Source organism: Siphateles boraxobius, unplaced genomic scaffold (genome assembly GCF_051911475.1).
Source record: "Siphateles boraxobius isolate OS27281-9 unplaced genomic scaffold, OSU_SipBor_1 65, whole genome shotgun sequence".
Classification (NCBI taxonomy): Eukaryota; Metazoa; Chordata; class Actinopteri; order Cypriniformes; family Leuciscidae; genus Siphateles; species Siphateles boraxobius.
In genome coordinates, this window is record NW_027509192.1 from 9341940 (window position 1) to 9368545 (window position 26606).

The 26606-nt window shown below is 34.8% G+C and overlaps 3 protein-coding genes across 7 annotated transcripts; 2 read left to right on the forward strand and 1 right to left on the reverse strand.

Annotated features, from left to right (window-relative positions):
• Nucleotides 1–7: 7 nt before the first annotated feature.
• Nucleotides 8–14454, reverse strand: fbxl13 (F-box and leucine-rich repeat protein 13). Its single transcript, XM_077210730.1, has 21 exons — nt 14018–14454; nt 11340–11443; nt 11113–11200; nt 10953–11020; nt 10461–10615; nt 10228–10337; nt 10045–10143; nt 9869–9964; nt 8627–8762; nt 8483–8535; nt 8294–8394; nt 8077–8206; nt 4307–4405; nt 4099–4219; nt 3855–4017; nt 2918–3037; nt 2712–2838; nt 2551–2634; nt 2300–2434; nt 1426–1589; nt 8–1268 (listed from the first exon to the last, which is right to left on the reverse strand). The coding sequence occupies exons 4-21, from the start codon at nt 10961–10963 to the stop codon at nt 1190–1192; spliced, it is 1983 nt and encodes a 660-aa protein (XP_077066845.1). The 5' UTR covers nt 10964–11020; nt 11113–11200; nt 11340–11443; nt 14018–14454; the 3' UTR covers nt 8–1189.
• Nucleotides 12498–17398, forward strand: armc10 (armadillo repeat containing 10). 2 transcript variants are annotated; one of them, XR_013196644.1, is made up of 7 exons: nt 12505–12870; nt 13042–13187; nt 13313–13447; nt 14051–14227; nt 14301–14372; nt 15733–16187; nt 17217–17398. XR_013196644.1 is itself a non-coding variant. In XM_077210731.1 (6 exons), exons 1-6 carry the CDS (start codon nt 12624–12626, stop codon nt 15982–15984), a joined length of 1029 nt encoding a protein of 342 aa, XP_077066846.1. In that variant the 5' UTR covers nt 12498–12623; the 3' UTR covers nt 15985–16589. The 2 variants fall into 2 exon arrangements, 1 of the variants encoding a protein (XP_077066846.1); XM_077210731.1 differs by lacking the exon at nt 17217–17398 and having other exon boundaries at nt 12498–12870; nt 15733–16589.
• Nucleotides 17237–26570, forward strand: cax2 (cation/H+ exchanger protein 2). Of its 4 annotated transcripts, none has more exons than XM_077210725.1 (20): nt 17237–17398; nt 18348–18500; nt 18594–18694; nt 18776–18884; nt 19319–19438; nt 19518–19579; nt 19781–19942; nt 20866–21051; nt 21180–21279; nt 21856–21997; nt 22090–22273; nt 23381–23480; nt 23819–23940; nt 24041–24078; nt 24227–24339; nt 24514–24656; nt 24736–24830; nt 24985–25063; nt 25157–25265; nt 25774–26570. In XM_077210725.1, the coding sequence occupies exons 1-20, from the start codon at nt 17347–17349 to the stop codon at nt 25845–25847; spliced, it is 2244 nt and encodes a 747-aa protein (XP_077066840.1). In that variant the 5' UTR covers nt 17237–17346; the 3' UTR covers nt 25848–26570. The 4 variants fall into 4 exon arrangements, with proteins under 4 accessions (XP_077066840.1, XP_077066843.1, XP_077066842.1 ...); XM_077210728.1 differs by having other exon boundaries at nt 17278–17398; nt 24517–24656; XM_077210727.1 differs by having other exon boundaries at nt 17278–17398; nt 19322–19438.
• The last annotated feature ends 36 nt before the right edge of the window (nt 26571–26606 follow it).

Below are 26606 nucleotides of genomic sequence, written 5' to 3' on the forward strand. Positions count from 1 at the left end.
CCTGTTACTGTATGTTGCAAAATTTTATTGTATTAGTAAACCCTGGTTTTAATCACAATACAAATACTATACTACACATACTTCAGCATTAAGAATAGTGTCCAAAGTTCAACAGATCATTTTAAAGGTTATAGCATATTAACATCTTAATAAGACATAATAGAATACAAATTTAGAGTTTGAATATAAGGCAACTAATATTTAGTGAACTGTGCATATGATTGTTTTCCTGTTTCCTGTTTTATTTTATAAACGTATAAATGAATGTATGTAATTCCAAGAAAGGTCCCACAGTTTCCAGAATCTTAAAATATGAAATACCCAAGCAATAATAAGAGTTGACAACATATACAATAATACATCAGGGTCCTGTACCCTTGGTAGTTGAACAAACTCAGGGTTACAAGATTAGTTTAGAGTTGACAAAACCAAACCAATCCAACCAGGTTTTGTTGGTACTGTGATGCTGATCATCAACTTTCTCTGTCAACTCAGGCTGAGTTTGTTCATTTACCATCATGGTACAGGCCCCTGGAAGCGCTGCACTGTGTTTACTATATGAATAGCTTAGGAGACTGACATGGAAGAGAAGAGATTGGTGATTGAAGTCGTTATTTCTTTTTTTTGCGCACAAAAAGTATTCTTGTCACTTCATAACATTAATGTTTAACCACTGTAGTCACATGGACAATTTTAACAGTGACTTTATACCTTTCTGGGCCTTGAAAGTTGCAATGACGTTTCTGCCTATGGAGGGACAGAAACCTCTCAGATTTCATCAAAAATATCTGTTCCGAAGATGAGGGCGAGTAATTAATACAGATACAGAAGTTTCATTTTTGGGTGAACTTACACTTTCAGTGTGTGAAATATGGCATGGTAGTGTCCTCATTTTATACATGAATTTACATTCTCATATAATTTTTTTTCTCTTTGCAAGTTTCAGTGCCAAAAACTTAGTTACTGATTCTCGACCTTTTTGTCTTATAGCTACCCTGACAGTATTTTTTACCTAAAGAACAAGAAAAAACACACCTTTGGGAAGAGATTTCTTATCAAAAGCATAAATGTTATATAATATCTAAATATTTTCCACAATACAGTAAGTGTTCACAGAAGTAAGTGTTGACTCGACTGGTAATGTCTGTATAGTGTCCTCATCCCGCCATATCTCGTCGAGTTGTAGTAATTAATCCAGACTATAGGGGGCGTCATCGTGACTGTGTTTCCAGTGTTGGACTCGGCGCTGCAGTTTCAGAGCGGCCTGTCTGAGATGAGAAAGGTACTTAACACTATAATCATTAACATAAGACTATCTCTGCTCAACTCAATGAAACTAAATATTCAATATCTCCTATCTGTCCATTGCTATTATGCATTGTATTTGTGTTGCCGTCGTGGAAGGGAAACGGCACATTGAATCACCTGGAGATGTTCTTGCAGTAGAGCATGCTGATGGACCACAGATGTGGACAGCTGCACAGGAGGAAAGAAGGAGTGCGGTCAGTCAGGAGAGGACAGCCACTCACGTCCAGCTCCCTCAGGAAGTGGCCAGCTCTTGTTAGATACTTCACTGCTGTATCTGTCATCTGATGCAGCAAAATATAGTTTCAGCTATTATGTGATTTTTACCTTCTGAGTGCACTAGTGAAAATACTTTTTTTGCATTTTTTTAATTCAGGGGTTTTCAAACTGGGGTCCGGGGACCCTCGTGGAGCTACAAGGGAGTGCTTGGGGTCCGTGGACATGTTTTAGAGAAAAACACGTAAAATAAATAAATAAATTTGATTAAAATTAATAAGAAAATTAATTAAAATAATTTAAATTAGGTTGAAATTAATAAATAATACATCAGTACAGTACTATATTGAGTAGAAAATAAATAAATAATGTAACATAATAGAAACTAAATATTTCCTCATTTATTTTATACATATTTAGTGTTAATTTATTACAGTGTAAATTGGGTCTTTATACACGAAAATATCTAGCTTTCTTTTAAATTTTAGAATAAGTGTCCCTCACACGAGGATGATTTGAGGGTCCGTGGTATCTAAAAGTTTGAAAAGCCTGTTCTAATTGAATGTTTTGTCAATTGAATGAATTGTTTAATTTTATTTAGTTGTATTATTCTGGAATTTGTTCATAACAATTTAAGTTGCATCCCAAAATGACGCACTATGCACTTATACACTATTTACTTTGCATTATGCATTATGTACTCAACTGTGTAGTGTATGAATTTTAAAAGGTTATTTTATCTTATTATTCTTTCAAGATTACTGATTTAAAGAAGTACTTTAGGGCATCCAGCTATTCTGACTGTGGCAATGGTCCTGCAGAAGAAGGAAAGGGCTTTGATCGCACGATCAGACAGACACACACAGTGACACACATCCAAAACCTCCAGACGATGACATTGTTGGCAAAACATCTGCACAGAGACAAAATTATATCACATTAACTTCTCCATAAACAGTAATCAGATTGCAAATTCATGGCAAGCCATACATTTATACACAATGGAGCGATAATAAATGTAACCCAAACCTTTATTCCATTATCTGTAATGAAAACACACTCGTTTGCGGTCAGTTTTCTCAGACTTTGATTGGCCCCCAGAACTGCCATTCCCTGTGAAAGACACATCTTTAATATAATAACAGTTTTGACTACAGCTGTAAGTGTAATAAATGATATACTAAGTGTACTTTGTCATGTATTTTGCAGCCGGTGATATCCAGAGAGACCAGAGAAGCACATTTGTCCAGACACTCAAAGCCGTTATCTGTCAGGTTCTCACAGAAACACACGGCCAGGTGGGTCAGATTACTACATCTGGAAATGAATTTTACAGTCACTGTATAAGAAGGATTTTAAAAAAAGTGTACTGTCTGTAAATGTTAACTGTTTTCACCTCTGAGTTATTCTCTTCAGGGACAGGTCAGTAACTTTTGGGCAGTAGGAAAGATCAAGCTCTCGCAGTTCAACAGCAGATGGTCCTTCAGTGATGAAATACATTCCCATATCAGTCACCCTAGATCGGGTAAAAAAAAAAACACAAAACATAAATTGAATGCATTTTTATAGAATTTGAAATTCATGTCAAGAATGTAACCAAACATTCTAGATTGGGGGAGCAAATGGAAAAGTTGTGAATGGAAAAGTGAAATATTTATTTCACTATAAATCCTATATTATTATTTTTTCTGCTGTATGTAGCATCAAATAAAATCAATTTTACACTAGAGGCAAATAGCCCGCCTAGAAGCTATTTACACCGTCTGGTTGGACCAGACAAAATTACGAAAGTCAACAGTAGCAAAAGTGCAGGGGTAAAGTTTTGACTCAAATCAACCCGTGTTCGAATCCGCCTTTTGTCGAACTCTCTCTACTCCCGTTTCCCATTGCATTTCAGAAAAGCGTTAGAAAATATGCACTGTAAAATATTATAAGAAAATATTCAAAAAGTGAAAATAAAGTGTCTAACGTGTTTAATAATAAAGTGTTTATCAGTTATTGTTAGGTATAGGGAGAGCTTTATTGTCCCAATAAGGTGGCATCCATTTAAAAGTTTTAACAAATATAATAATTTACACCGGTATTATTGCATACCGTTTAATGTACAACAACACTGAGTTGGAAATAGTAACTGCCACTATTTATAAGTATAACATCTTACTACTATTTACTCTTATTGCAAAGAAAACACTGCTATTTCTAGAAAGTGTAAATAGAATTTAGTGCTATTTGCACTTAGTGTAAATAGCCACTGACGAAAAAAAAGTTCTCAAAAAAACACACTGTGTTTGCATTTTTCTATATATTCACGTCCGTGCAAAGGCTTCTCTCACTTGATACAGCCTGAGATATTTAGGTTGCACAGTTTTGTCAGATTTCCTAAAGACTTCAAGCTGGCATCAGTCATGCGAGGACAGTCGGACACATGGACCTCAGTGAGTTTCTGAGAGCTCCGGCACAGGGCCTTCAAGCTGCTGTCTGTCATTCGCCCATTCCCTGAAATGCAGAACACAGTTTCTGTTTAACTAATTTAGCCTTTCTAGCCATGCCACATTATTTGAGCGCACAAACACAAACCTTCTATTTGGATCTTGGTGAGGCCGATCACTTCCGCCATTGTTTTGAATGCCGCATCAGACAGAAACGGCGAGTCCAAGAGGGAAATCACAGTCAGCACACGACATTTAGACACTAAGACCTTGCAACAAAGAAAAACAACAATCACCGATTCAAACTTAGAGTCTAATAGACGTCATATTTTATGTACATATAACACACACTGTACCTGCACACAGGTGTCAGTGAGGGTGGGCAGGTCATCTAACACAACCTGTTGAAGTGAACTGCAAGCCTCAGCGACATATGTAAATCCATCCACGGATATCTGTAGAGTAGGGGGAAAAAATTCTAACATTTATATAATGCAATTAATTTGATCAATCTCTATTCTGATTTATTCCTGTGAGCAAAAATAATAATAGACCATGGTAGCTACTACTTGGACACAGAAGTAGGCTACTACAGTGTAAAAAATTATATGAGCAATAAGTTATGACAACATATGTTTTTACGTTGCTTTAACTCATCAAAATAAGTTAAGCAATTTTCAACTTTTATTTTATTTCAACTTTTAAGTTGTATAAGATTTAACAATTTTTTAATCAATTTAATGTAATTTAAGTTGAAATTACTTAAACAGTTGTTTGTACTTAATTTAAGGCAGCAAACGCATTTTACAGTGTATGGAAATACTATGTTTATTTAGGTACAACATGTAAATCACTAATAAAAGTACCATGGTAATAATGGTTCTGTCCATTATTGTGAATTATTGTGACTAAGAAAAAGTTTGTGTAATGCCACATCAAAATAAAGGTATGCGCTAATAATTTATTTTAAATAACCCTTTTATGAGACCTACTCTGACAGAATTAATAAATAATATAGCTGCAAGCAGCAATACGGGGCCAAGCCGCTGAAGGGGCTGTAGCGCAATACGGAGCCAGAAGAGCAAATACAGCAGAAATAGAATGTACATGAAGAATAGATAGGATGAAATCAAAATGAACAGAAGGTCTGATGAGAATGAACACAGAATGAAGTAAAAAAACAAGATTATTTCAAATCCAAGAGTAAGAAAGATTAGTACAGCTCTTACCCGGATAATAAAGGAATATAAATGACAAGTTTATACACAATTTTAAAGTTGTCCCTCATAGGACTCGAACCCACTATATATGGGTCAGGTGTCTGTCACTCATCTTGTTGTGCCACTTGGCAGACACGCATCTACAAAATTCAATACTTTCAAGAGAGAATCAAGTCAAAATTGAGAATTTTGAAGAAAATGAAGAGCATAGAACAATGAATTGTACATAAAAGCACTGCATGTTGTGTGTGACAGCTTCAGATAAGACCATTCTTAGGCACAATGCCTGGAACAGATGCAACTTCTGCATCTTTTCCTGCCACAGTACCTCATGCGGTCTGGGCACGTGTCACACAGGATTCGAACCCACGACCGCAATGGTTCGGGATTCGTGACACGTGGTTTAGCAACTTGCGCCACTCAGAGGACGCAAATTACACAGCTGCAGAGGAGAGCCTTAGTGTAAGAATAAGCACACAAAATCATGTTAACGAGATTAGCATGCTAAGATAGCTCAATGCTAATGTAGCTTATGTTTATCCTGATAGCTGAAGAGCCGCATTAGAAAGAATGGCATCTGGTTAGCATGCTAACCCATTATTATGCTAAGCTAACTAGCATAAGGCAAAAAACACAGGCTAGGTCAACTTTGCAGACAAATACCTCGGGAACGGTAGCGAACATCAAAAATCTGTTCAGTCATTTCTATGCGGCTTCGTCCAAAGATCATCTGAGCAAACTTTGGGCAAAATTGAGCAAGATTTGAAGGAGGAGTAGCGAAAAAACTGTTTACTGTTTGCTTCAATATGGCGGACAGTCACATTGTTGGAAAATGACAAATGAGATATCGTCTGAATCGGCTTAACCCAAGGAACATAATGACAAAGAAATCAAAATCTGAACAATAATTTCAAAAGTTATAGGAGTTTTTCTAAAAAAATGTATATCTCTGGAACACTAGGTGGCGCTGTGTTTCAACTTCTCATGTACCTTCAGGACATGGTGTTGATGATCCGTATTAAATTTTGTGAAGATATGTCAAATAGTTTAAAAGTTATAGCAAATTATTACAAAATTCAAAATGGCGGTCACGTGGTACATCCCATCATGGCAAAATCGATATCCACGGATTCGGCATGATGCAAGGAATCCATAGATACCACAATTATGATTTTCTGACAAACTGTTCAAAAGTTATTGGCCAAAACAGCAATTTTTCATACCTCATGACCCATAGGTGGCGCTATTCTCAACTTTGGCATGGAACCTCAGAACATGCTTCAGATGAAGTGTACCAATTTTCGTTTCAATTGATCAATCTTTGGCCGAGATACAGCCTCTTAGCCAATTTTAGATGGACCTCGTTAAGGTTGCAACATCATAACTTTTTTTTTCCCAGTATATCAAAATTAATCGGGAACAGTACTTTTATGCGACTCAGTCCGAAGATCATTTGAGAACATGTTTGGAGAAAATTGGACAAAATTTGAAGGAGAAGTAACGAAAAAACTGAATACTGTACATTTCAAAATGCCCACTACTGTAATGGGCGGGGTCTTAATATAAGGGATTGGTTGTGATCAGCATGATGAGTGGAATCAGGTGGACTAAGTTTCTAGATCAAAGTGTTCAAAAGTTATAACCATTTCAATGTTGAATTTTTGAACTGGTGGTGGCGCTATAGAGTTGGTCCTAGAGGGTCAAAAATTGGTCCAATTACTATTCATTAGCATCACTACAAGTGTGCCAAATTTCATCATTTTCCTACTTACGGTTCATAGGGCTGCTATAGACTCCCATTTGCGGAAGAATAATAATAATAAGAAGAAAACTAACAGATACAATAGGTGCCTTGCCCTTCGGGCTTGGCCCCTAATAACAGAAATAGCGGGCAAATGATGCATAATTCTGGCTTCTTATACAAAAAAAAATACTTCTGTCCAACCAAGTTACCCACTTTTTTTGGGGGGGAATTAGAGTGTTTTGGGTGGACTTTTCTAATTGTGTAAAAAGAAATTCATCCCAAAACTTTTGTATTAGCATTTTTTTTTAAATAGACCCATTTCATATTCCATTAATTAATGAATTACTATTCCTTGCATACTGCACATTTTAAATTCATAAATGTATATTTTCAAAGCAAATGCCTTCTTTAAATCTTCAAGAAAAATGTGAATGTATATTTGAATTCTTTAAAGAACTCCAAAAATTACTTGTAAGACTCGATGGTGTAATACTTACAATATAACATGCTTTTGTTCATTTTATAATTTCATAGGCCTATTGTAACTTTTTGGAATATTTTGTTTATTGCCTTTTCGTCTTTAAAATGTTATATTTTTGTTAAAAACTAGGATAACACTTTACAGTAAGGTTTCATTAGTTAACTACTTTAGTTAACAAGAACTAAGAATAAACAGTACTTCCACAGAATGTATTCATCTTAATGTTCATTTTAACATTTATTAATAGATTATTAAAATCAAAAGTTGTATTTGTTAATCTTAGTTAATGCACTGTGAACTAACATAAACAATTAACAACTATTTTGAATGAACTAACATTAACAATGATTAATAAATACAGTAATGAATGTATTGTTCATTGTCAGTTCATGTTAATCAATACATTAACTAATGCTAACAAATGAGACCTTATTGTAAAATGTAACCAAAAACAATAATGCTATCAAATGACACCTTATTGTAAAGTGTTACAGTTGCTACGATAAACGCATTGTTGTGATGTTTGCACTGTTTCTAAACGGACATTGATGAGCGGCACTGTAGGTCAAAAGTTGAACAGCTTTACAGCAGAGCAGTGAAACGCAAGAAAGCTTTCTCTGTGAACCGCCTGTAAATATTAACTAATATTAGTGTGCATGTCCTATATGTGTCAACTCTAACCTGAGAACAACCGGAGAGGTCTAGATGACTCAGTCTGTGACAGCCTTTCCCTGTGGTGAGATACTGCAGACCTTCATCAGAGAAACCCATGCAGTGTGCCAGATTCAGAGACTGCAGCGTCACACAGCATCTTTTAAACAACAGTCAGAACCAGAACTATAAAAATACAGTTCTGTCATTATCCTTGTGTACTGAGAAACATTTAAGAAGTTTGTACCTTGAGAGGACTCTTATAGTGCCATTTGTAATATGAGTTAAGGCCAGATTAAGATAGAGGAGAGAGTGACATCCCTCTAAAATCATCTTCATATTTTCATCCTGTCAAGATTGTTTCCAAACAAAACAGGTGTTAGATTGATAAGAAGCAGCAAAATCTATAATCACAACGTGTTTGTTTTCTACTTGCATTAACATTTTGGCATTCGCTCAGATTGAGTTCTTGAAGATTTCGGCATTGACCTTTGAAAATAAAACACATGCAAGATCCTTATCGTATCATTGATCAAACTGAAAATGTGTGTTATTTTTAGACTGTTTGAAGTAGTTTTACTGATGCGTCTGAAGCTCGAGCCCTGCACCAATGTGCAACCGCACAAGTTCACAGAGATTACATAGACACGATGTGCCCGCAGTTTTCTCTCCACAATCTGATCTGTGATCCAGCTGCCCTCAGGGGAGAAATCCATCTGTGGAAACACATTTTACAGATTATACTGGCTATAGGCCTTGTAAAAAAGAAGAAGTGCACTTTAGCATACTTTTAAAAAGAGTAGGCTATGCTTATTACAGAAATAATATGTTTTACAAGAATTTACTTAAGTTGGAACTGAATGTAATGTTTCCGGTCACTTTAATGAATGTTATTTAAACTTAAATGAAAATGGTAGCCTATACTTTGTAACTCTTTGCCCTCTAGCGGTTAAGAAACCAAACTGCATGTGCTTCGGCTCTGCGTGACTGTGCGGATGAATATGGTTCTTTCTCATAACTAAAAAAGAGAAATTTTCCTACTGCTCATAAAACATAGGCTTAAGAGATATCTCCAGTTTAGATGGAAAGTTGCTGACTTGCACATTAATAGACACTGCCTGTCCTTGAAAATAAATTCCAGCGCTACAAGAGCTCATAGTGAAACGAAGCCTTCAAAATATACAATTAACTCTGTTAAAGAGCTAACTTACAGCCTATGTGGAGACACGCACGGGTGAGAGAGGTATACATGCAATTGTCCTTTGAAAACCATCCTGTCTGAAATATAAACACTTAGAATAGGCTTGAATCAAGACAAAAACACGTTTTGACTCATTATTTAAATTTAGTTTATTTTGAACAAAATATTTTACTTAGTGTAGCCTACCTTTAAATATGGTTGGTTACAGTCGAATGTAGCCTACTGACAAGCATTTATGGTAAACTAAAATATACTTTAATGTATTATTTATTTATTTAAACTTGTATGTACTATGTTTAAATATAGACCTAGGCCTATTTCTAATTACACATTTGTAATGATGAAGTTGCAATTACCCTACATTTAAAATATAATAACTTGCTTTAGTATGTCAGTCAACACATTGACATAAGTGTAGTCTACTTCGTTAAAGCATGAACAAAATATAATTAAAACATGATGATGTAAAATGTACTTTTGACATTACAAAGTGCACTTTTTTATAAATGTGTCAAGAAACATGTAGTGACAAGCACTACACGTGTACATTCAGTACAGCTAAGTGCACTTCTTTTCCACAAGGGTGTAGCTGAGTAAAGTGTTTAAGTGAGCCGCACTGACCTCAGTCCACAGTGAGCTGATCTGAGTGATCGCTTTCCAAGAATGACACACCTGAGCACATTTCAGGAGGTCACGCACGCCTAGACACTGGAAGATCTGCACCAAATAGTTTATTAAAATCACAGTTGACTTGAAGCCAGTTATGTAAAGGTAACGTTACAGAGGTTAAATGATACCTTAAGTGACAGCTTGTTAGGCAGCAGTGATAGTCTGTCCTGTCCATTGCCCTGGGAAATCTCTGAGTTCAGACTTTCTTGTATCTCTCTCTCTAGCCTCTGAACATACAGACATGCATAATACCTAAACAGCTTATCAATTAAATGCATTTGTGTTACACACATTTTAATTAGAAAAACTACCTTAAAATATTCCTTTGTTCTTTCAGCCTCATGCACAACACGACGCCAATTTGTAATGATGTTTCTGCAGTGAACAGACTCCTGTGCTTTCTGTAGTTTCCTCACAGCATCTGGATAACATAGGTAATGCCTTCATGTTACAATACTAATAGAGAACAAAATGGTGTTTAACTAGTTGGATTTCCTAAATATTCCAACTTTGAATTTCATGTAATCTAATGTATATATAGTACCATTCTGCATGTGTTTTCGAAAGCAAACCCACGCTGTCCACTTGATGAAAGCCTGTTTGATCCTTCTCTGTGTGTGATACACCTTAGCCTCTTCGATTCTCTCTAGGAGCCTGTCAGCTTTCATTTTCTTCTTCGAAATATAACTCTTCCAACCCCTTTAACGTGAGAAGTCAGACATTAGCCTAGATGATACAGGCTCAGTGTTTTTTGTACACTCTTAAAAAAAGGTTCTTTATTGTGGTTCCATGAAGAACCTTTAACATTCCACTGCACAAAAAAGTTTTTTCTAGTGGAAAAGGGTTTATTAGATTTTTAAAAGGTTCTTCACAATGAGAACTTAAGAACTGATCAATGAATGGGGCAACCAAAAATGATTCTTCTATGGCATCGCTATGTGAAAACCCCCTTTTGGAACAATTATTTTTAAGAGTGGATCCAAAGCAGGTTTTGTTTGCTTTTGTGGCTCTTTTATAGTACAGTTTTGACACTCACGTGAAACACATTTTGGTCAGGTTGGTTCGATAACACGAGAAAGCTTTCTCCAACGAATGTGACAGAAACTGTGAGAAAAAAATGAATAAATGAGTTTTGGCAGATGGAGGTTTGATAGCTCATCACTCTGAATAAAGAATACATGATATATGAGATTTACCTGGCTGTCTTCTGAATTTCCAAAAATATCATACACAATGCTTCCTGCCAGTGAGAAGATTTGTTTGTCTTTGTCAATAAATGTGTGCCTAAAGAATTCAGAAACAATTTACATTTTAGGGCTATTATTAGTATTATTTACTGTATTATACCGTTTAAAGCTTATAAACTTGATCTTACATCATCATTTATATTCTAATGTCACAAATTATACTCAAGCCCACATACCAGCAAATCTCGAAATCCTGATCCTCTAGAATTGACAGGATCTTCTCTTCTATAAAGTGCAAAGGATCTTCAGGGCATGAGACACATAACCCAGCAAGCAAAGCCTAGTTTAAATGCAAAATAAATATAATAAATAGCATTAATAATCCTTTAAACTAATTATATATATATAGAACATTATTAATAACATTTACATGTTTTAAACAAAATCGGATTGTGTTCAATTACATTATTTCCTTGGCTGGCTCATTCATTAACTAGATCATTAAATCACCTTGTAAATCTGAGGAAGTGAATGTTTAATGAAGTAGTCTCTCAATATTGGATCTGAATCTTGCCAAGAAGTCATCATAAAAACGTTGGCAGTTGAAGAAATAGTTTAATAATTTCTTGCAGTCGGTGCAACAATAACCTGAGACACCTGTAGTTCTGTCAATATTTACATTCACGTTGCTTGGTGACCTGAGCAAGTGGTTGGTCAGATGAAAAAATCCTTGGAGTATTAATTAATAGCAAAAATACCTAGTTCGTAGTTTTCATATATTATCAACACAAAAAAAACAAAGTCTATATGCTACCTCTGAGTCCAGACTTTACATTCATTGAAAGTCTTTGGGATGTGCTGTGACTAATAGAAGTGCTTGACTCTTGCATTATCTTAAACCAACAATCGATGCACCTCTTGATGGAAATAACATCAAAACATTTATGTCCATCAAGAGGTGCATCAATTTATTGGGCAAGGTCTTGTATTGACAATGCAAGAGTCAAGCACTATGTAAAGTCTTCCAGCACATCCCAAAGACTTGCCAATTCATGTGTGAAAATTCTTTCACAATTTGAGCCTGATGAATAAGTCATCCTGGAATATGGTCATGATGTGTCTTCTTACATGGTTGTTTAAGAAATGAAAAGCTACACACTCCATCAATTCGGATTAGAAGAACTGTTGCCAAACATATAGGCTAACATGCTAGAAACATAATCACTTCAATAATGATCCAAGCATTGACTTTTTTCTTTTTCTTTTTTTGGTCGGGCGTTTTTGGTTTTCAAAAATGTGAAATTATTCTTTGTTTTTTGTTATTTGTTATATATTAGCTAAAATCATTAATGAACGCAACTCCGCGAAACGTTTTGCTCGTCCACTGATGCAATAGGCGGCAACGTGCAGAGTAACTCGACGAGTATAGTATGACCAGGAAGTGGGTGCATCTTTATTTATCCTGTCGGACAGCAGCCATGTGTTAACATTTTCTGTATGAAATCTGCTCATATCGCAGAATGGGAGATGACAATGTCATAGCCCGGCTCGGCAGCATGAAGGCTCTGTTAGGGATAGTAGCAGGAGCCGGAGCTTCATATGGCATTTATAAACTAGTCGTTGGTCGTGCAGGAGATGGAGGAGTGAACAGAAGAAAGTCTGCTAAAAGTGTGAATATTCAGCCTGGGAGCTTAATGGCCAAAGTATCTGGATTTAAAGTTGTCAGTAAGAGTGATAATCTGGATCCTTCTGCGGAGAATGAATCTAGTAAGTGACATTCAAATGTTTTTTTTTTATGATGTACATTGTGAAAGTGAACACTGACAGCTCTATATAAGTTTACAATATTTGTTTTGGAATCAAACACATTGTATTGATTTAATATGGGGAGATCTTTTCATACAAACTTTTTCTTTGCTGTTTTTTTCTTCTCATAAGGTGATATTCACTCAAAATCTGCTGCCAGCCTGGAGCCTCGACATCTGAGCATGCTTCTGTCTCTTCTGCAGAGCAGCCCAAACACAGAAGAGAGGAGAAACGTTCTCGTAACCTTAGGGAATGCTGCTGCCTTTACAGTAAACCAGGTCATCTAATGGTTTGGCATCTAGACATTGTGTATTATTCTTACATGTTGCAGAAGAGTAAAAAAAAGCTCTCGTATTGCAGTTGATATCATGTTTACAATTAATGTTTTGCTTTTCTTAAAAAGGATCTTCTGCGAGAATTTGGAGGTCTTCACATCATAGCAGGCTTTCTCTCAGACCCTTCATCTGAGATTCGGGTTCAGACTCTAAACGCTCTGAACAACTTAAGCATGAATATCCGCAATCAAGAGCAGCTGAAGGTATTGCAAATACCGTATAGATTTTATTATAAAGGCTTTTTTGTATAATTTTTTTTTATCTTGGTACATGCCTTTTGCTTTTGAATCAGTGTTTATTGTTGTTAACTAATTTTCAAAATTGTTTTTGATGATTAAAATAAAACTGAAATAAAATATAAATAACTTTATATAAAAAATCTTCAACTTAAAAAAAAAACCTAAGGAAAATTCAAAGAAGTTGAAGTATAAAAATGACTAAAATGTAGATAAGAGTTTGAAACTATAGAAATTGGTGCTGTCAAATCGATTGATCACTATTAGTCACACAACTAACATAAAAGTTTGTGTGTGTATATATATATATATATATATATAAATATGTGCGCGCACACATGTGTATGTATGCGTATATATATATAGTGATTAATCTATTTCACAGCACTAATAGAAATACACAAAAAACATATTTTGAAAAAAGTTAATAAAAATGACAAGCTCAAAGCGAAATGTATTAAAGCTTGAATGAAATTTAAAATAGAAAATAAAATCTAATTCAAATAATTAATAAATGCTATATAAATACTAAAATACCCTGTTCTCCCACTCGTCTCTGTTGTTGTTCAGATATATATCCCATCAGTGATGCAGTTGATTGAGATGTCACCGGTGAACTCTGACCTTCAGCTGGCAGCGCTCCGATTACTCACTAATCTGTCCGTCACCGATAATCACCAGCATCTGATGAAGAATTCTATCACCCTCCTCTTATCGCTGCTCGTAGTGAGCAATGAAGTCCTACAGGTGATTTTGGATTTATGAGTTAAATGATATGTGTACACAATCAGATTTATGAATATTTAATCTGTTCCTGCAGATCCAAGTCCTGAAGGTCCTAGTAAATCTTTCCTCCAATCCAGATTTAATGGACGATATTGTGCAAGCGCAGGTGAACAAATATGTCTTTTATGCTTTCACTTTATTGTAGGTGAGATCCAGTGCAGTGACTTTTCTCTCATGCAACACAATATGATTATAAATAGATAACCCTATAAATAACACTCTTGGTTGCTGGGTGTCCTAGTTTGTTTCATTGGCTTTCTGTTGATGCCTAGATCTATTTTAAGACCAGTCTGTGGCCACCATTTTTTTGCTGTGCTTGTTTGTAGGGCTTCATAATATGACCAAAGATTTGTGATTACATATCAGCTAGGGCTGAAACATAATGTTTATTTAATAACGCCCTGTCAATTGTGATAAATCGTCCTGGTGTTATAGACGTCCCCATCTTTGATACTGTCGCTATTGTTACCCAAGTTCAAATGATGACTTCAGCTGTTCATTCAGACAGATATTTTAAATTATTTTAATCTGCTGAATGAACAAAATATTTCAAGAATCACACCTGTTAGCAAATGCTGTTGTCAATTAACAGTCACTGAACGCAGCCATTATGAACATTTCTGATAGATGCCTTTAAATTCTTGGCACTTTATTTTTTATTTGTAAAGTATGAAAAAAGGTTTGAATAAATTGTTTAAAGTAAGATTAATGGTAGAAGTTATAGTTATTATTTATTGGCATGTTAACTACAGGATTAATCAACTAATCAGAAAACAATCAATAGAATAATCATGATTAATTGACTAATCTGGAAAAATAATCAATAGAAAAAAATAATTATTTTGTATGATTATAATTATTACTAAATAAAAATATTAATTAAAATAAGAAATGTTTTGATTATAATTATTACCAAATAAAAATATTTAACAAAATAAGACATTTTGAAAGATTAATGTTACGGTTATTATTTATTTGCAACTTAATTAAAGGATTAATCAATTAATCCAAAAATAGTCAATAGATTAATCGTTGAAATAGTTTATAGATTAATCGACTAATCAGAAAAAAAAATAAACCATAGAAAAAATATAATTTTTATGATTATAATTAGTACTAAATAAAAAATCAAACAAAATAAGAAATAGTTAAATATTTTAAGAAATCTTTAAAAATAAGAAATAAAAAAATTGAGTATTAAAGAAATATAATAATAATAATATAATAATGTAATGGCTGTCTTCATTTTCAAATGTTAAACCATTGTTAAACTTTTGTTTTAGTGGAAAGCGGCAGGAAATGCTTCTCTCTGAGGCATGCATATATACATTTTTTTATTAAATGACAGTCTTTTTTGTGATTTCGTGTTTTTTGTATTAATCTTTCATCCCTAATTTAGTTCTTCTATTCTTAAGAGCTCATGTATTTGCACACGCACCTCCAGTTACTTGTAAATCTGTTCACAGGCTCCAGCCTCCTTGATTTTGTTGTTTGACGGCTGCACAAGCACATCTGTTCTTCTCCGCCTGTTGTTTTTTGTGGGGAACCTGCGTGCGTGGAGACCCTCGGCACAGGTGGCTGAAGCTCTGAGGACGAGGCAGGACTCTCTGTACTGTGTTCTACTGGACAACTCCTCTCAGCTGCACCGTAAGCTTCCCCTGCTGCTCTCACATCCAGATGAGGAGGTGAAGACACAGGTGGCCAGGCTCCTCACATAACCTCTTACAGAATACATCTCTTCAAATACATCCTCTCAAAATGTTGGAAAATGGACAAGAAATGACTCACTCAGGTGATTTGATAGATGTTTGTTCATATAATAGACATTTGTGAACACCACAAATCTCCTTCGAGAACCTTTGAGAACATCTCCACTGCCAAACGTTGACTTGCCAAGTGAATGCATCTTACAAGCTTGCAGGTATTTTCTCTGACCACACTAAGTGCTTTGGATATCCAGACTAGTGGTGAAAAGGACTCTGCATGCGTTTAGAAATATTAAAGCCTTGAAAAAAGCCTTGTTAATGCCTTTCTTCAGTGCTGCATAATGCAAGTGAAGTTTACCATTGAATAAAGGTTATTCAGGTTATGCTGAGGTTAGTAATGATCCAGGAACCTAATTTTTACAGATTCTGCATTGATTGTACTGTAATTTTTTTTTTCTGATGCTTGATGATGAGATCAACATATTTAATAAAGGTAATTTCATGTTGTAAGGCAATTATAAAAACAATGGTTGCTTCACATTATTTTGAAATGCTTTCTGGCGTGTATGTCAGGTTTGTGAAAGTTCTTTAAAATAAATATTTAAGTTTTAAAAACCTTTTATTTAATAACTGTTTATTGAATTTGTGCTCTTGAAGACTGAATCTTCATATTTGTTTTTAATGCAGATAAATAACTTTAATTCGCTCTTGAATCGCAGCTGTGTTTGAGAACAACATTTCCCACTGATCTTAGCAATTCATCCATGGTTGCCATGTTTGCTTATTATAAGTGAATTTGTGCTGTTTTTTGTTGTTGTTGTTTTTTTTACTTTTATTTCCCACCATAGCCTAATAAGGTATGACGATTCATCGTTATATCATGTAAAGAAGTTTTTTTTTTTTGGTCAGCAATTCTGGTTTGCGCTAATACTAAATGTTTCTAGCTCAAGCACTATCTGTGTGTTTTTCCGTATTACGGATTGTATGAGAGTGTTCAGAAATATGGAAGCTTGTTTCCACCACAGAATAAAAGGTAAAGTAATCGACCAAAAACTCGTAGTTGCTTTTTGTTTTCACAGAATTGTGAGATATAGGCTAAACTCTGATTTGTGATGGGGAAAGTCAGAATTGTGAGATTTTTTAAAAAATGTATTCAATAGTGGAAACAAGGTTCTATACAGAGAGTTTTAAAAAAACGGGACACCTTATTTTTGGTCTGTTTTTGTTTTGTCTTATTTTTCTAGCGAGATCTGGCAACACGGTCGCTCAGCGTAAGTGCGTTTGAATCACATGAAGCTGATTACATACTGAAGAATTGCGATCTGTCATATCATTCGAGACTGCGTGGATTGACAGAGAAGACAATGTGCTGAAATGACAACGAATATAGAGACACGAAGAAGGAAACTCGACACAAAAAATCAAGGTAAACAATAACACAAAGTGAGACCATAAATTTATGTTAACGGAAGTACTAAAAGAATCCTGACTTGAATTGTCAATGCATTATTTTACTTACAGCAGACAGTTGCACATTTGCTCCAATTAAATCGGACTTTTGATATGCAACACTGTATGTAACGTGACGAATAATTCACTTGATGTGAATAATGAATGCATGTCCATTGCATTTTACATTAATGGTTCAACTTGTATTGTGATTTATCCTGGACATAAATGAATCAGGATTTCTCAAGAAAGAATTGCTTCTAATGCATTTGCAGTCAGTCAGGTTTCTGTTGTGAAATGGTTCTGAAACCGCATCAGTCCACTTCCCTATTTACTATGCATATTTCCTCTCTGTGGTGTGTCTTTGGCTATATCTGAATTAACGTGTTGATGTTGAAACGCAAATTTATGTGTAAAAATATTTATTGAGAATACTGCATATTCGATATACAGTGGCCTAAAAAGTATTTGGACACTTAAAGGGTTAGTTCACCCTTAAAATTCTGTCATCATTTACTTGCCCTCATGTTGTTCCAAATCTAAGTATCTTTCTTCTGAACACAAAATAATATATTTTAAAGAATGTGGGTAACCAGACAGTTGACAATAGCCATTGACATCCATAGTATTCTATTCCCACTAGTGAAGTCAATTGGGTCCGTCTCCGTCAACTGTCTGGCTACAACATTCTTCAAAATATCTTTTTTTTCTTTCTTTTTTTTGTTCAGCAGAAGAAAGAAACTCATACAGGTTTGGTTCAACTTTAGGGTGAGTAAGTCATGACAATTTTTATTTTTGGGTGAACCATCCCTTTAAGTCACATTTAAAAATGTAATAATATCATTGGAATACATAACAAAATACTAAACAATTGGCTTATTAATACTTAATAATAAACCATTCCATGATTTCATCTAATTCCTCAGATCCTCCAGAAGACCATGATGGAGCTTATCTGCCTGGCTCTGGCTGTGACAGGGTTTGTGTAGCTCACATTCATTCAGAAGCCAGCGATGGTCCTGCTCAGTCCTGTTTACAGCAAACAAGCGCCTCCTACACATCTAAAAACCAACAGAGAAGTGAGAGCCCATAAACACTTTGCATAAAAGCAAGGGTGTTTTTTCTGAACTGGTTTGAGACTTTTTTATTGCCACTACCTCTTCTTTTTTCAGCATGCAGCTTTGGTGATGAAATACGTGATGAGAACCCGTGCAAGACCACCATAAGTGCTGAAAACGAAGTAGAGGCCCAAAAACTCGCAAATAATTATAAGGTAAATGTACATTGAGCACATATGTCTAGTTTAATTTAGCGTAATGTTGATGCTGATATCGTTCTGTCCTCTTTATTTAAGTTTGGATTCAGGAAGTGGAAGAGTCATGTGACAGAACGGCCCTTTGAGTACAGGTCGGACATTGTGAAGGAGCTTTACTCTGAGCTGAACGTTATTAAACCTTACTCAGGTAAGACCGAGCTCTTCTCATTTCCTTCTGTAGTACATGTACAGTATCAGTAAAAGGTTTGGACATGCCTTCTCATTTGTATTATTACTTTTATTTGAAAATATAGAAAATAAAGCAGTTGAAACTATTCAAATTCTTAAATTCTTAATTACTTTTATTATTAATGATACAATTATTATTATTAAAGAATCAAAACTTTTCCTACTTTAAAACGGTTTTATACCTGTACTGTATATTTCAATCAAAAAACAACTTTTTTATTTCTCATACCATAAGCCCTTTGATATCACATCTAGGTAATGTTGTAATGCATTATTATGATGATTTTTTGATGCAAAACTAAAACAAATCCACTAATTAGAGAAACGTGGCAGTACATTGATTTGTTCCCCTTTACTTTAATCATATCAGTCTTTTTTATTCTCGGGTTTCAGCAGGTTCATTGGTCACTTGTGGCAATGTTCTCTACGTGTTTCTGTTTGGCTGGTGGATCTCTCTGGTTTATGTTTTCGTTGGTGTCCTAATGTTCCTCACAGTTTTTGGCATCCCCTATGGTAAGAATTGGTCTAAATAAGTATCAATACATTTTAGTGCCTCTCCCTGGATCACAAAGGTGCCACTTTCATGTTTCAGGGAATCTCTGCTGGAGGTTGTCCTGCTATTTTCTGTGGCCATTTGGAAAATCAATTACAAAGGTTGTGTTTTTTTATATCCAAATGATATTTGTATATTTGTGTACTCTTGATCTTTTTATCAGTCTTATGACTCTCTACACACACAGTCTCTTTTCTTTTGCCTACTCCATGAAAATCAGGCTAATACTGCATTCATCACAAGCCTTCACTTGGATTTATTGTGGTTTGGAAGCATATTGAACCCAGTGTTGCTGCTTTCAGGTCAGTGTCTCTGTGCCAGTGTACAGTGTGAAGATCCTCCAACGTAATTCCACTCTAGAGGCAGAGGAGAACGGAAAGCCTTCCTCTCCTCTTCTGCTGCCCACACCTGTGGAGGAGACCATAGAAGAGCCCACAGGAAGTCCACAGGACCAACACTACTGGGTGAGAAGTATGAAACAGATAAAAGATGAAATGTCATAGTGACAATGACACATGCTATCAAATTCATTTATCACTATTATTATAAATGTAGCCTGTATAACATCATTTATTAATTAAAAGACTACATATATTATTTGTACCACCATTGTGTATATATATTATTTTGACACCACCAGACTATTTTAGTGAAATACAAATACGCTAATAAGTTATTAAAATGGTTAAGAACCAAAAACCAAACAAAGTATGTAAATGCTGTTCTTTTTAACTTTCAGCTCATCTAAGAATTCTGAAAAAAAGTATCAGGATTTCAACAAAAATATTGAGCGGTACAACTGTATTCATCTTTGATAATTATAAGAAATGTTTCTTGAGGTTCAAAAATTATTTATCAGCATATTTGAATGATTTCTGAAGGATCATGTGACACTGAAGACTGGAGTAATGATGCTGAAAATTCAGCTTTGCATCACAGGAATAAAATACATTTTAAAATATATTAAAATAGAAAACAGTTATTTTGAATTGTAATGTTTTCACAATATTACTGTTTATATTGTATTTTTCCATCAAATAAATGCAGCTTTGGTGAGCACAAGAGACTTATTTCAAAAGCATTAAAAAGTCGTACCGACTCCAAACTTTTGAACGATAGTGTATAAAATTATTATATATTTTTTTCGCCATTTTAGCTCATTTGGAGTTCACTAAAATAGTCGATTGGTGTAAAATGTCTTTAAAATTTGTTATAGCCTATAATTCTAACCTTGAGTTATTGTTGCAGGACTGTATCATCTGTCCTTAATTGAGAATATTACGTCCCGGTACAACATTGCTACCATTTTTGTCGTCTTCCCTTTAGATTTTGTACTGTTATCGCTAGATTCCAGCTTTCCCATAATGTGGCTCTCATTTGATTTCAGTGGCGCTTGAGAACATATGCATGGCTGTTTGTGGGTTACCCTCTCCTCGTCGTCACACACTCTGTAGTGTGTCTGATCTCCTGGCTGCTGGTTTTCACCATTCCTGTGGCCAAGATGAGCGCCAAGACCTTACACACCATCCTGCTCATGCCCCCCGAACACATTCACATCAGCCACGCCACCGAGGTGAGAGCACTGTACTATGATTATGAATTACACTGAGGTTCTGCCATCTGTAAATTAATTCTGATTAAGACTTGTGTATCATATTTGCAAATTTACACAATTTAACAGATTTTCATTCTTATTTTTAGGCTCAGGAGAATGAAGGCCAAGTCATTCTATGCTGCTACCATGCAGCGAATATCTACTACTATAAATACACAGTGGATGGGATCAATGTTTTTGCTGTCAGTATCCTCAACGTCAAACACAGAATACAGAAGTTTAAATCTGTTATTCTTCAGTGCTGATATTCAGAAGTATGATGTCAGTTTGCATGTAGTACTAGACCAATGTCCAAATCTCTTATGCTCAACAAGGCTGCATTTATTTGATTTAAAAAAAAAACAGTAATATTGGGCAAAAAAATATTACAATTCAAAAATAACTGTTTTCTATTTGAATATATTTTAAAATGTAATTTATTCATGTGATGCAAAGCTGAATTTTCAGCATCATTACTCCAGTCTTCAGTGTCACATGATCCTTCAGAAATCATTCTTATATGATGATTTGCTGCGCAAGAAACATTCCCTATTATTTTCAATGTTGAAAACAGTTGTTCTGCCTAATATGTTTGTGGAAACAGTGATGCATTTTTTTTAGGATTCTTTGATGAATAGAAAGTGAAAAAAAACAGCATTTATTTAAAAAAACATTATAACATAAAAAAATTCTTTTCTGTCACCTTTGATCAGTTTAATGCATCTTTGCTGAATATATAATGTATTTACTCTTTATGTCATTTTCCTTACATGGAGTTACTAGATCTCTTACCATTAGTTATAGTGTCACTAGTGATTGGTTACGTGGACAAAACAAACCAGTTTGCCAGCTCAGAAGTCAAGTTTGCCACAGCAATCAGCTCCATTATTCCACTGTCATATTACATTGGCATGGGCATTGCAAGGTGAGCAGTTTCTCCAGCACAACACCAGAGCTTCACAAATACCTTTGAGATCAATATTAATGCAGCACCCAATTGCTGATCTCTATTCTCAGTATTTCCGCTCAGAGTAACTTTGCTGTCGGGGCCGTGGTGAACGCAACATTCGGTTCCATCACAGAGTTGACCTTTTACATCACAGCATTGCTCAGAGGTCACCACCAGGGAAATAAGTGCCTGCAGGAGATAGTGAAGGCGGCTCTTACTGGAACCCTGCTGGGCTGCATCCTCTTCATACCAGTATGTCATTCCTTACTATGGAAGCTTGATTCCACCATGGAATAAAAAAATTAAAGGGGTAATCTCATAATTCTTACTTTTTTTCCTCAGAATTCTTACTGTTTTTCTCAGAATTGCGAGATTATATCCCACAACTCAGACTTTCAATTCAGAGTTTATATCTTGAAATTCTGACTTTTAGGACTGAATAAAGGTAATTTAAAAAAGGCAAGGGAATTAACTTTTTTCATTGCAATTGCAGGTTTATACCCCACAAATCAGAATCTTTTCTTAGAATACTGGGATATAAATTTAGAATTGCAAGAAAAAAGTAAGAATTGTGAGAAATAAACTCGTAATTGCAAGAAAAAAGTATGAATTGTGAGAAATAAACTCAGAATTGGGGGGAAAAGTAAGAATTGTGAGATATAAACTCGCAATTCCGAGAGAAAAAAAGAACTGTCAAACTTGGAATTGCGAGAAAAAAAGTATGAATTGTGAGATAAAAACCAGAATTGGGAAAAAAGTAAGAATTGTGAGATAAAAACCAGAATTGGGAAAAAAGTAAGAATTGTGAGATAATTTTATTAAGTCTTTTATTTCACAATTCAGACCTTTATTCTCAGAATTGTTTATTCCTTGCAATTCTGACTTTTTCCCCTCAGAATTGTGATATATATATAAACGTCTGAATTGAAGTCCAAATTGTAAGAATAAATTAATATTAAAAAAGGTAATTTTGATTTTTTTATCCCTCAATTCTGACTTTTTTTCTCCAAATTGCGAGTTTATATCTCACATTTCTGTCTTTATAACTCAGTTGCGATTCTATTATCGTACAATTCTAAGAAAAAAGTCAGAATTGCAAGATATAAACTCTCAATTCTGACTTTTTTTCTTGAAACAGCAAATTTATATCTTGCAATTATGAGTTTATTTCTCAGAATTGTAACATATAAACTCAGAATTGAGAGACAAAAAAAGTCAGAAATGTGACAAATAAGCTTCACAAAGTCACAAATACCCTTTTTTTTTATTCTGTGGTGTAAACAGGCTTCCATACTTTCCAGAGGATCTTAAATCTGCAAAGTGTGCAGTAGATGACTATTATATCTGTGTCTGTCTCAGGGGGTCTGTATGATAATCGGAGGACTCAGGCACAGGGAGCAGAGGTTTAACAGTCGATCAGCAGGGGTCAGCTCCTCTCTGCTCTTCATATCAATAGGGGGTAAGATGAAGCGGCAGAAATCTGCTTGTTATTGTGCTTCTCTCCTGTAGTAATTAAAGACAATATGAAATGACATTTAATGCATAAGCTAATTCACATTCACAAAAAAAGGTTTATATTTTTGCAATTAGCAATTCACAAACTCATAACCTTATTCATATACACAAAATATGATTTGCAAATGCACAACCAAATTGTATTTTGTGAAATTTTAAGTTTGGGAAATCCTGTTTTTGTGAATGTGAATTGGCTTGAATCATAGCAATGAATCATATTTCATAAATCAATACATTTTGAGACTATTGTAGCTCCATAGTTTCCCACTGTGGTCTCTGTAGGAGTGTTTGCCCCTACGCTCTTCTCCAAAGCCTATGGGAATCTAGTGTGTGAGGACTGTACCAACTCTACAGGAACCAACAGCAGCGGATCCTTCATGTGCAAAAACTGCCACTACGACCTGGTGAGATTTCAAACATGCATCACGTAGAAATTGAAAACATGACACCGGAAAGTGAAACATCAAGCTATTTTCTGCACATTTTTTCTTTCTGGTCCACTAGACTGAAAACAACTACAGCTTGTTTCACAGTCACATTGAGTAAGTTCATAGTGTGAGCATTTTGTATACTCAGTACTTTGTATACGGTAGCTTATTATTATTATAATTTAAAAAACGATTAATTATTCATATTTTTAGTACTGTTATTGTAGTTTTTTTGTGGCTGTTGACGTGTCTGTTTCCTCAGGCCTCTAGTGTACACCATTTCTGTTCTACTGCCCGTATCCTATATCATCGGCCTCATCTTTACTCTTAAAACACATTCACACATCTACGACATTCACGTTGGTGATGGAACGGGTGAGTTTGCTAAACCTTGCAATAAAATGACTAATACTAAGCTTTGAACCAACCACCAACTTCATAAGGAAGCTAAATATTGTCTTTTTCCACATGTATTAGGGTTAGGGTGTAGTGATTATTAGAAGTTTAATTTAGGAAATGATATGAAACACAACATGTGTGTGTTCACAGCAGGTCATCTTGGAGCGTCTGTTCACTGGTCCCGTTGGAGAGCTTTGCTTATCCTCATCATCGCCACAGTGCTGATGTCTGCATGTGCCGATCTGACCACCGAACACATTCAGCCCATACTCAACCGCTCGTCTGTATCTCAGGTTAACACTGCAGTAAATCAGTCAGACAGTAAATAACAGCTCAATATTAATGTATTATGATCCCAACTCTTCATCTCAGTATTTCATAGGTGTGACTCTTTTGGCCATGATCCCTGAAATCCCAGAAATTGTCAATGGAGTCCAGTTTGCTCTTCAGAATCAAATCAGTTTGAGGTCAGTTTGTTTAGTAACACCATACTGTAAGTTCTATATTTGTTAACATGCATTAGGCATCATGAAAAAACAATGGAATCATTAATTCAATCCCTGGTTAGTTTAATCTGGCCTTGTCTACTAAAAATACATGCATTTTGTTGTTTTCTCCCAGTTTCGAGGTTGGAAGCTGCATTGCGGTGCAGGTGTGCATGATTCAGATCCCCATCCTGGTTTTATTCAACGTCTTTTATGTGAGATATTATGAACACATGCTACATACAGTCAAAGTTAGCTCACTGATGGCTATATGTCAATGTGTTTTCCCAATTATCTTTCTGTGACAGGATGTTGGCTTTGTACTCATCTTCAGCGACCTGCATCTGTGGGCCAGCATCTTTAGTGTCATCGTTGTGAATTATAGTTTTATGGACGGAAAGTCTGATTACTTTCAAGGTAATAAGCTAAATATTCTGTAAATCAGGGGTTAGGAACCTTACCCAGAATTAAAACATCCAGCACTGGCACTTTCTCCTGCTCAAAATCTACACCATTGTTAAAAATTTTGGGATCAGTAAGATTTTTCTTTTTTGAAAGAAATTAATACTTTGATTTAGCAAGGATGCAGTAAATTGATCAAAAGTGACAGGAAACACTTTTATTATGTTACAAAAGAGTCTACTTTTAATAAATGCTGTTTTTTTACTTTCTATTCAAAGACTTGTTTCCACAAAAATATTAATGTATCATTTTTATTTATTTTATATAAACTAAGAAAAATATTTTAACTAAAATAAAAATAAAAATCATCATTACAAAAAACTATTTGTGATTATCTACACTACTGTTTTGTTTTCATAGTTAGTACTACAATCTCCTTCACTGTTCTTTCTTTGTTCATCATATTGATTTGAATGAGTTCTGTAAATTGTTAAAACTCTCTTTGTGTGTGTTTGTATTACAGGTACTGCTCTTGTGGTGGTGTATCTCATCCTATTGGCAATGTATTTTTTTGCTCCATCTCCTGCTGGTTGTTGAGAGGCAAAGACATTTCAGCACAATGCATTCGTTATGAAATTTACAGTATGAATCACTGTTTATGGTTTCAGATTGATGTTAGCTTTACTGTGTGTTTTAGACTATTGCGATTCATTACATTTTATTCTTTGGTACATCAGTAAGAATTCTTTTCTGTTCTGTTCTACAAGAAGCTGATCTGATTTAGCACTTTACTATGCAGAAGTACAGAAGACTACTTGAGATAATAGATGGTTTTATTATTTTAATAAAAATGTGGCGCACAATAAATTATTTTGGAGTGTACATAAATAATAGTTAAAACTATTTTATTATGAAACGTATTTGGTATTTTGCAAAAAAGAATCCCGTTTTAGTTAGTGTGCAGCTGATGAATCATAATGCTGAATCATCAGTTACTTAACCATGTATTTGAAATCATACAGATGAAGTCATAGTATAGATGCCATTGTTTAAAATATTTGCAAAGTGACCGATTTGAGGTAACAATTAGATTTTTTGCACTGACCTGTTGTTCTTACTGTCTATAATATGTCTTTTTAAACAGAAGTCTAAAAAGTATATTTGTGATATAACTATTTTAACAACTTGTCTTGAGTATTTTCTATATTGAAGTTTAGGATAAATCTCTGGAGTAAGTGTGTGGAACAATCTGTCGCATTATGTTGCCTTGTAGAGGTTGACTAATTAAATAATAATAAAAAAACATTAAAATAAACGAAATCAATGCTTCGATTTTTCTGGGGGAACAATTGTTCT

Coding starts and splice junctions, on each gene's coding strand:
- fbxl13 (XM_077210730.1), bottom strand. Junction 4,406..8,076: donor ACCTCTCCGGTTGTTCTCAG/GTTAGAGTTGAC, acceptor CCTACTCTACAG/ATATCCGTGGATGGATTTAC. Junction 4,220..4,306: donor TCACTGACACCTGTGTGCAG/GTACAGTGTGTG, acceptor CTTTGTTGCAAG/GTCTTAGTGTCTAAATGTCG.
- cax2 (XM_077210725.1), top strand. CDS start 17,347: ATGACAACGAATATAGAGACACGAAGAAGGAAACTCGACACAAAAAAT. Junction 17,399..18,347: donor ACTCGACACAAAAAATCAAG/GTAAACAATAAC, acceptor CTAATTCCTCAG/ATCCTCCAGAAGACCATGAT. Junction 18,695..18,775: donor AACTCGCAAATAATTATAAG/GTAAATGTACAT, acceptor TCTTTATTTAAG/TTTGGATTCAGGAAGTGGAA.
- armc10 (XM_077210731.1), top strand. CDS start 12,624: ATGGGAGATGACAATGTCATAGCCCGGCTCGGCAGCATGAAGGCTCTG. Junction 12,871..13,041: donor TTCTGCGGAGAATGAATCTA/GTAAGTGACATT, acceptor TCTTCTCATAAG/GTGATATTCACTCAAAATCT. Junction 13,188..13,312: donor CTGCCTTTACAGTAAACCAG/GTCATCTAATGG, acceptor TTTCTTAAAAAG/GATCTTCTGCGAGAATTTGG.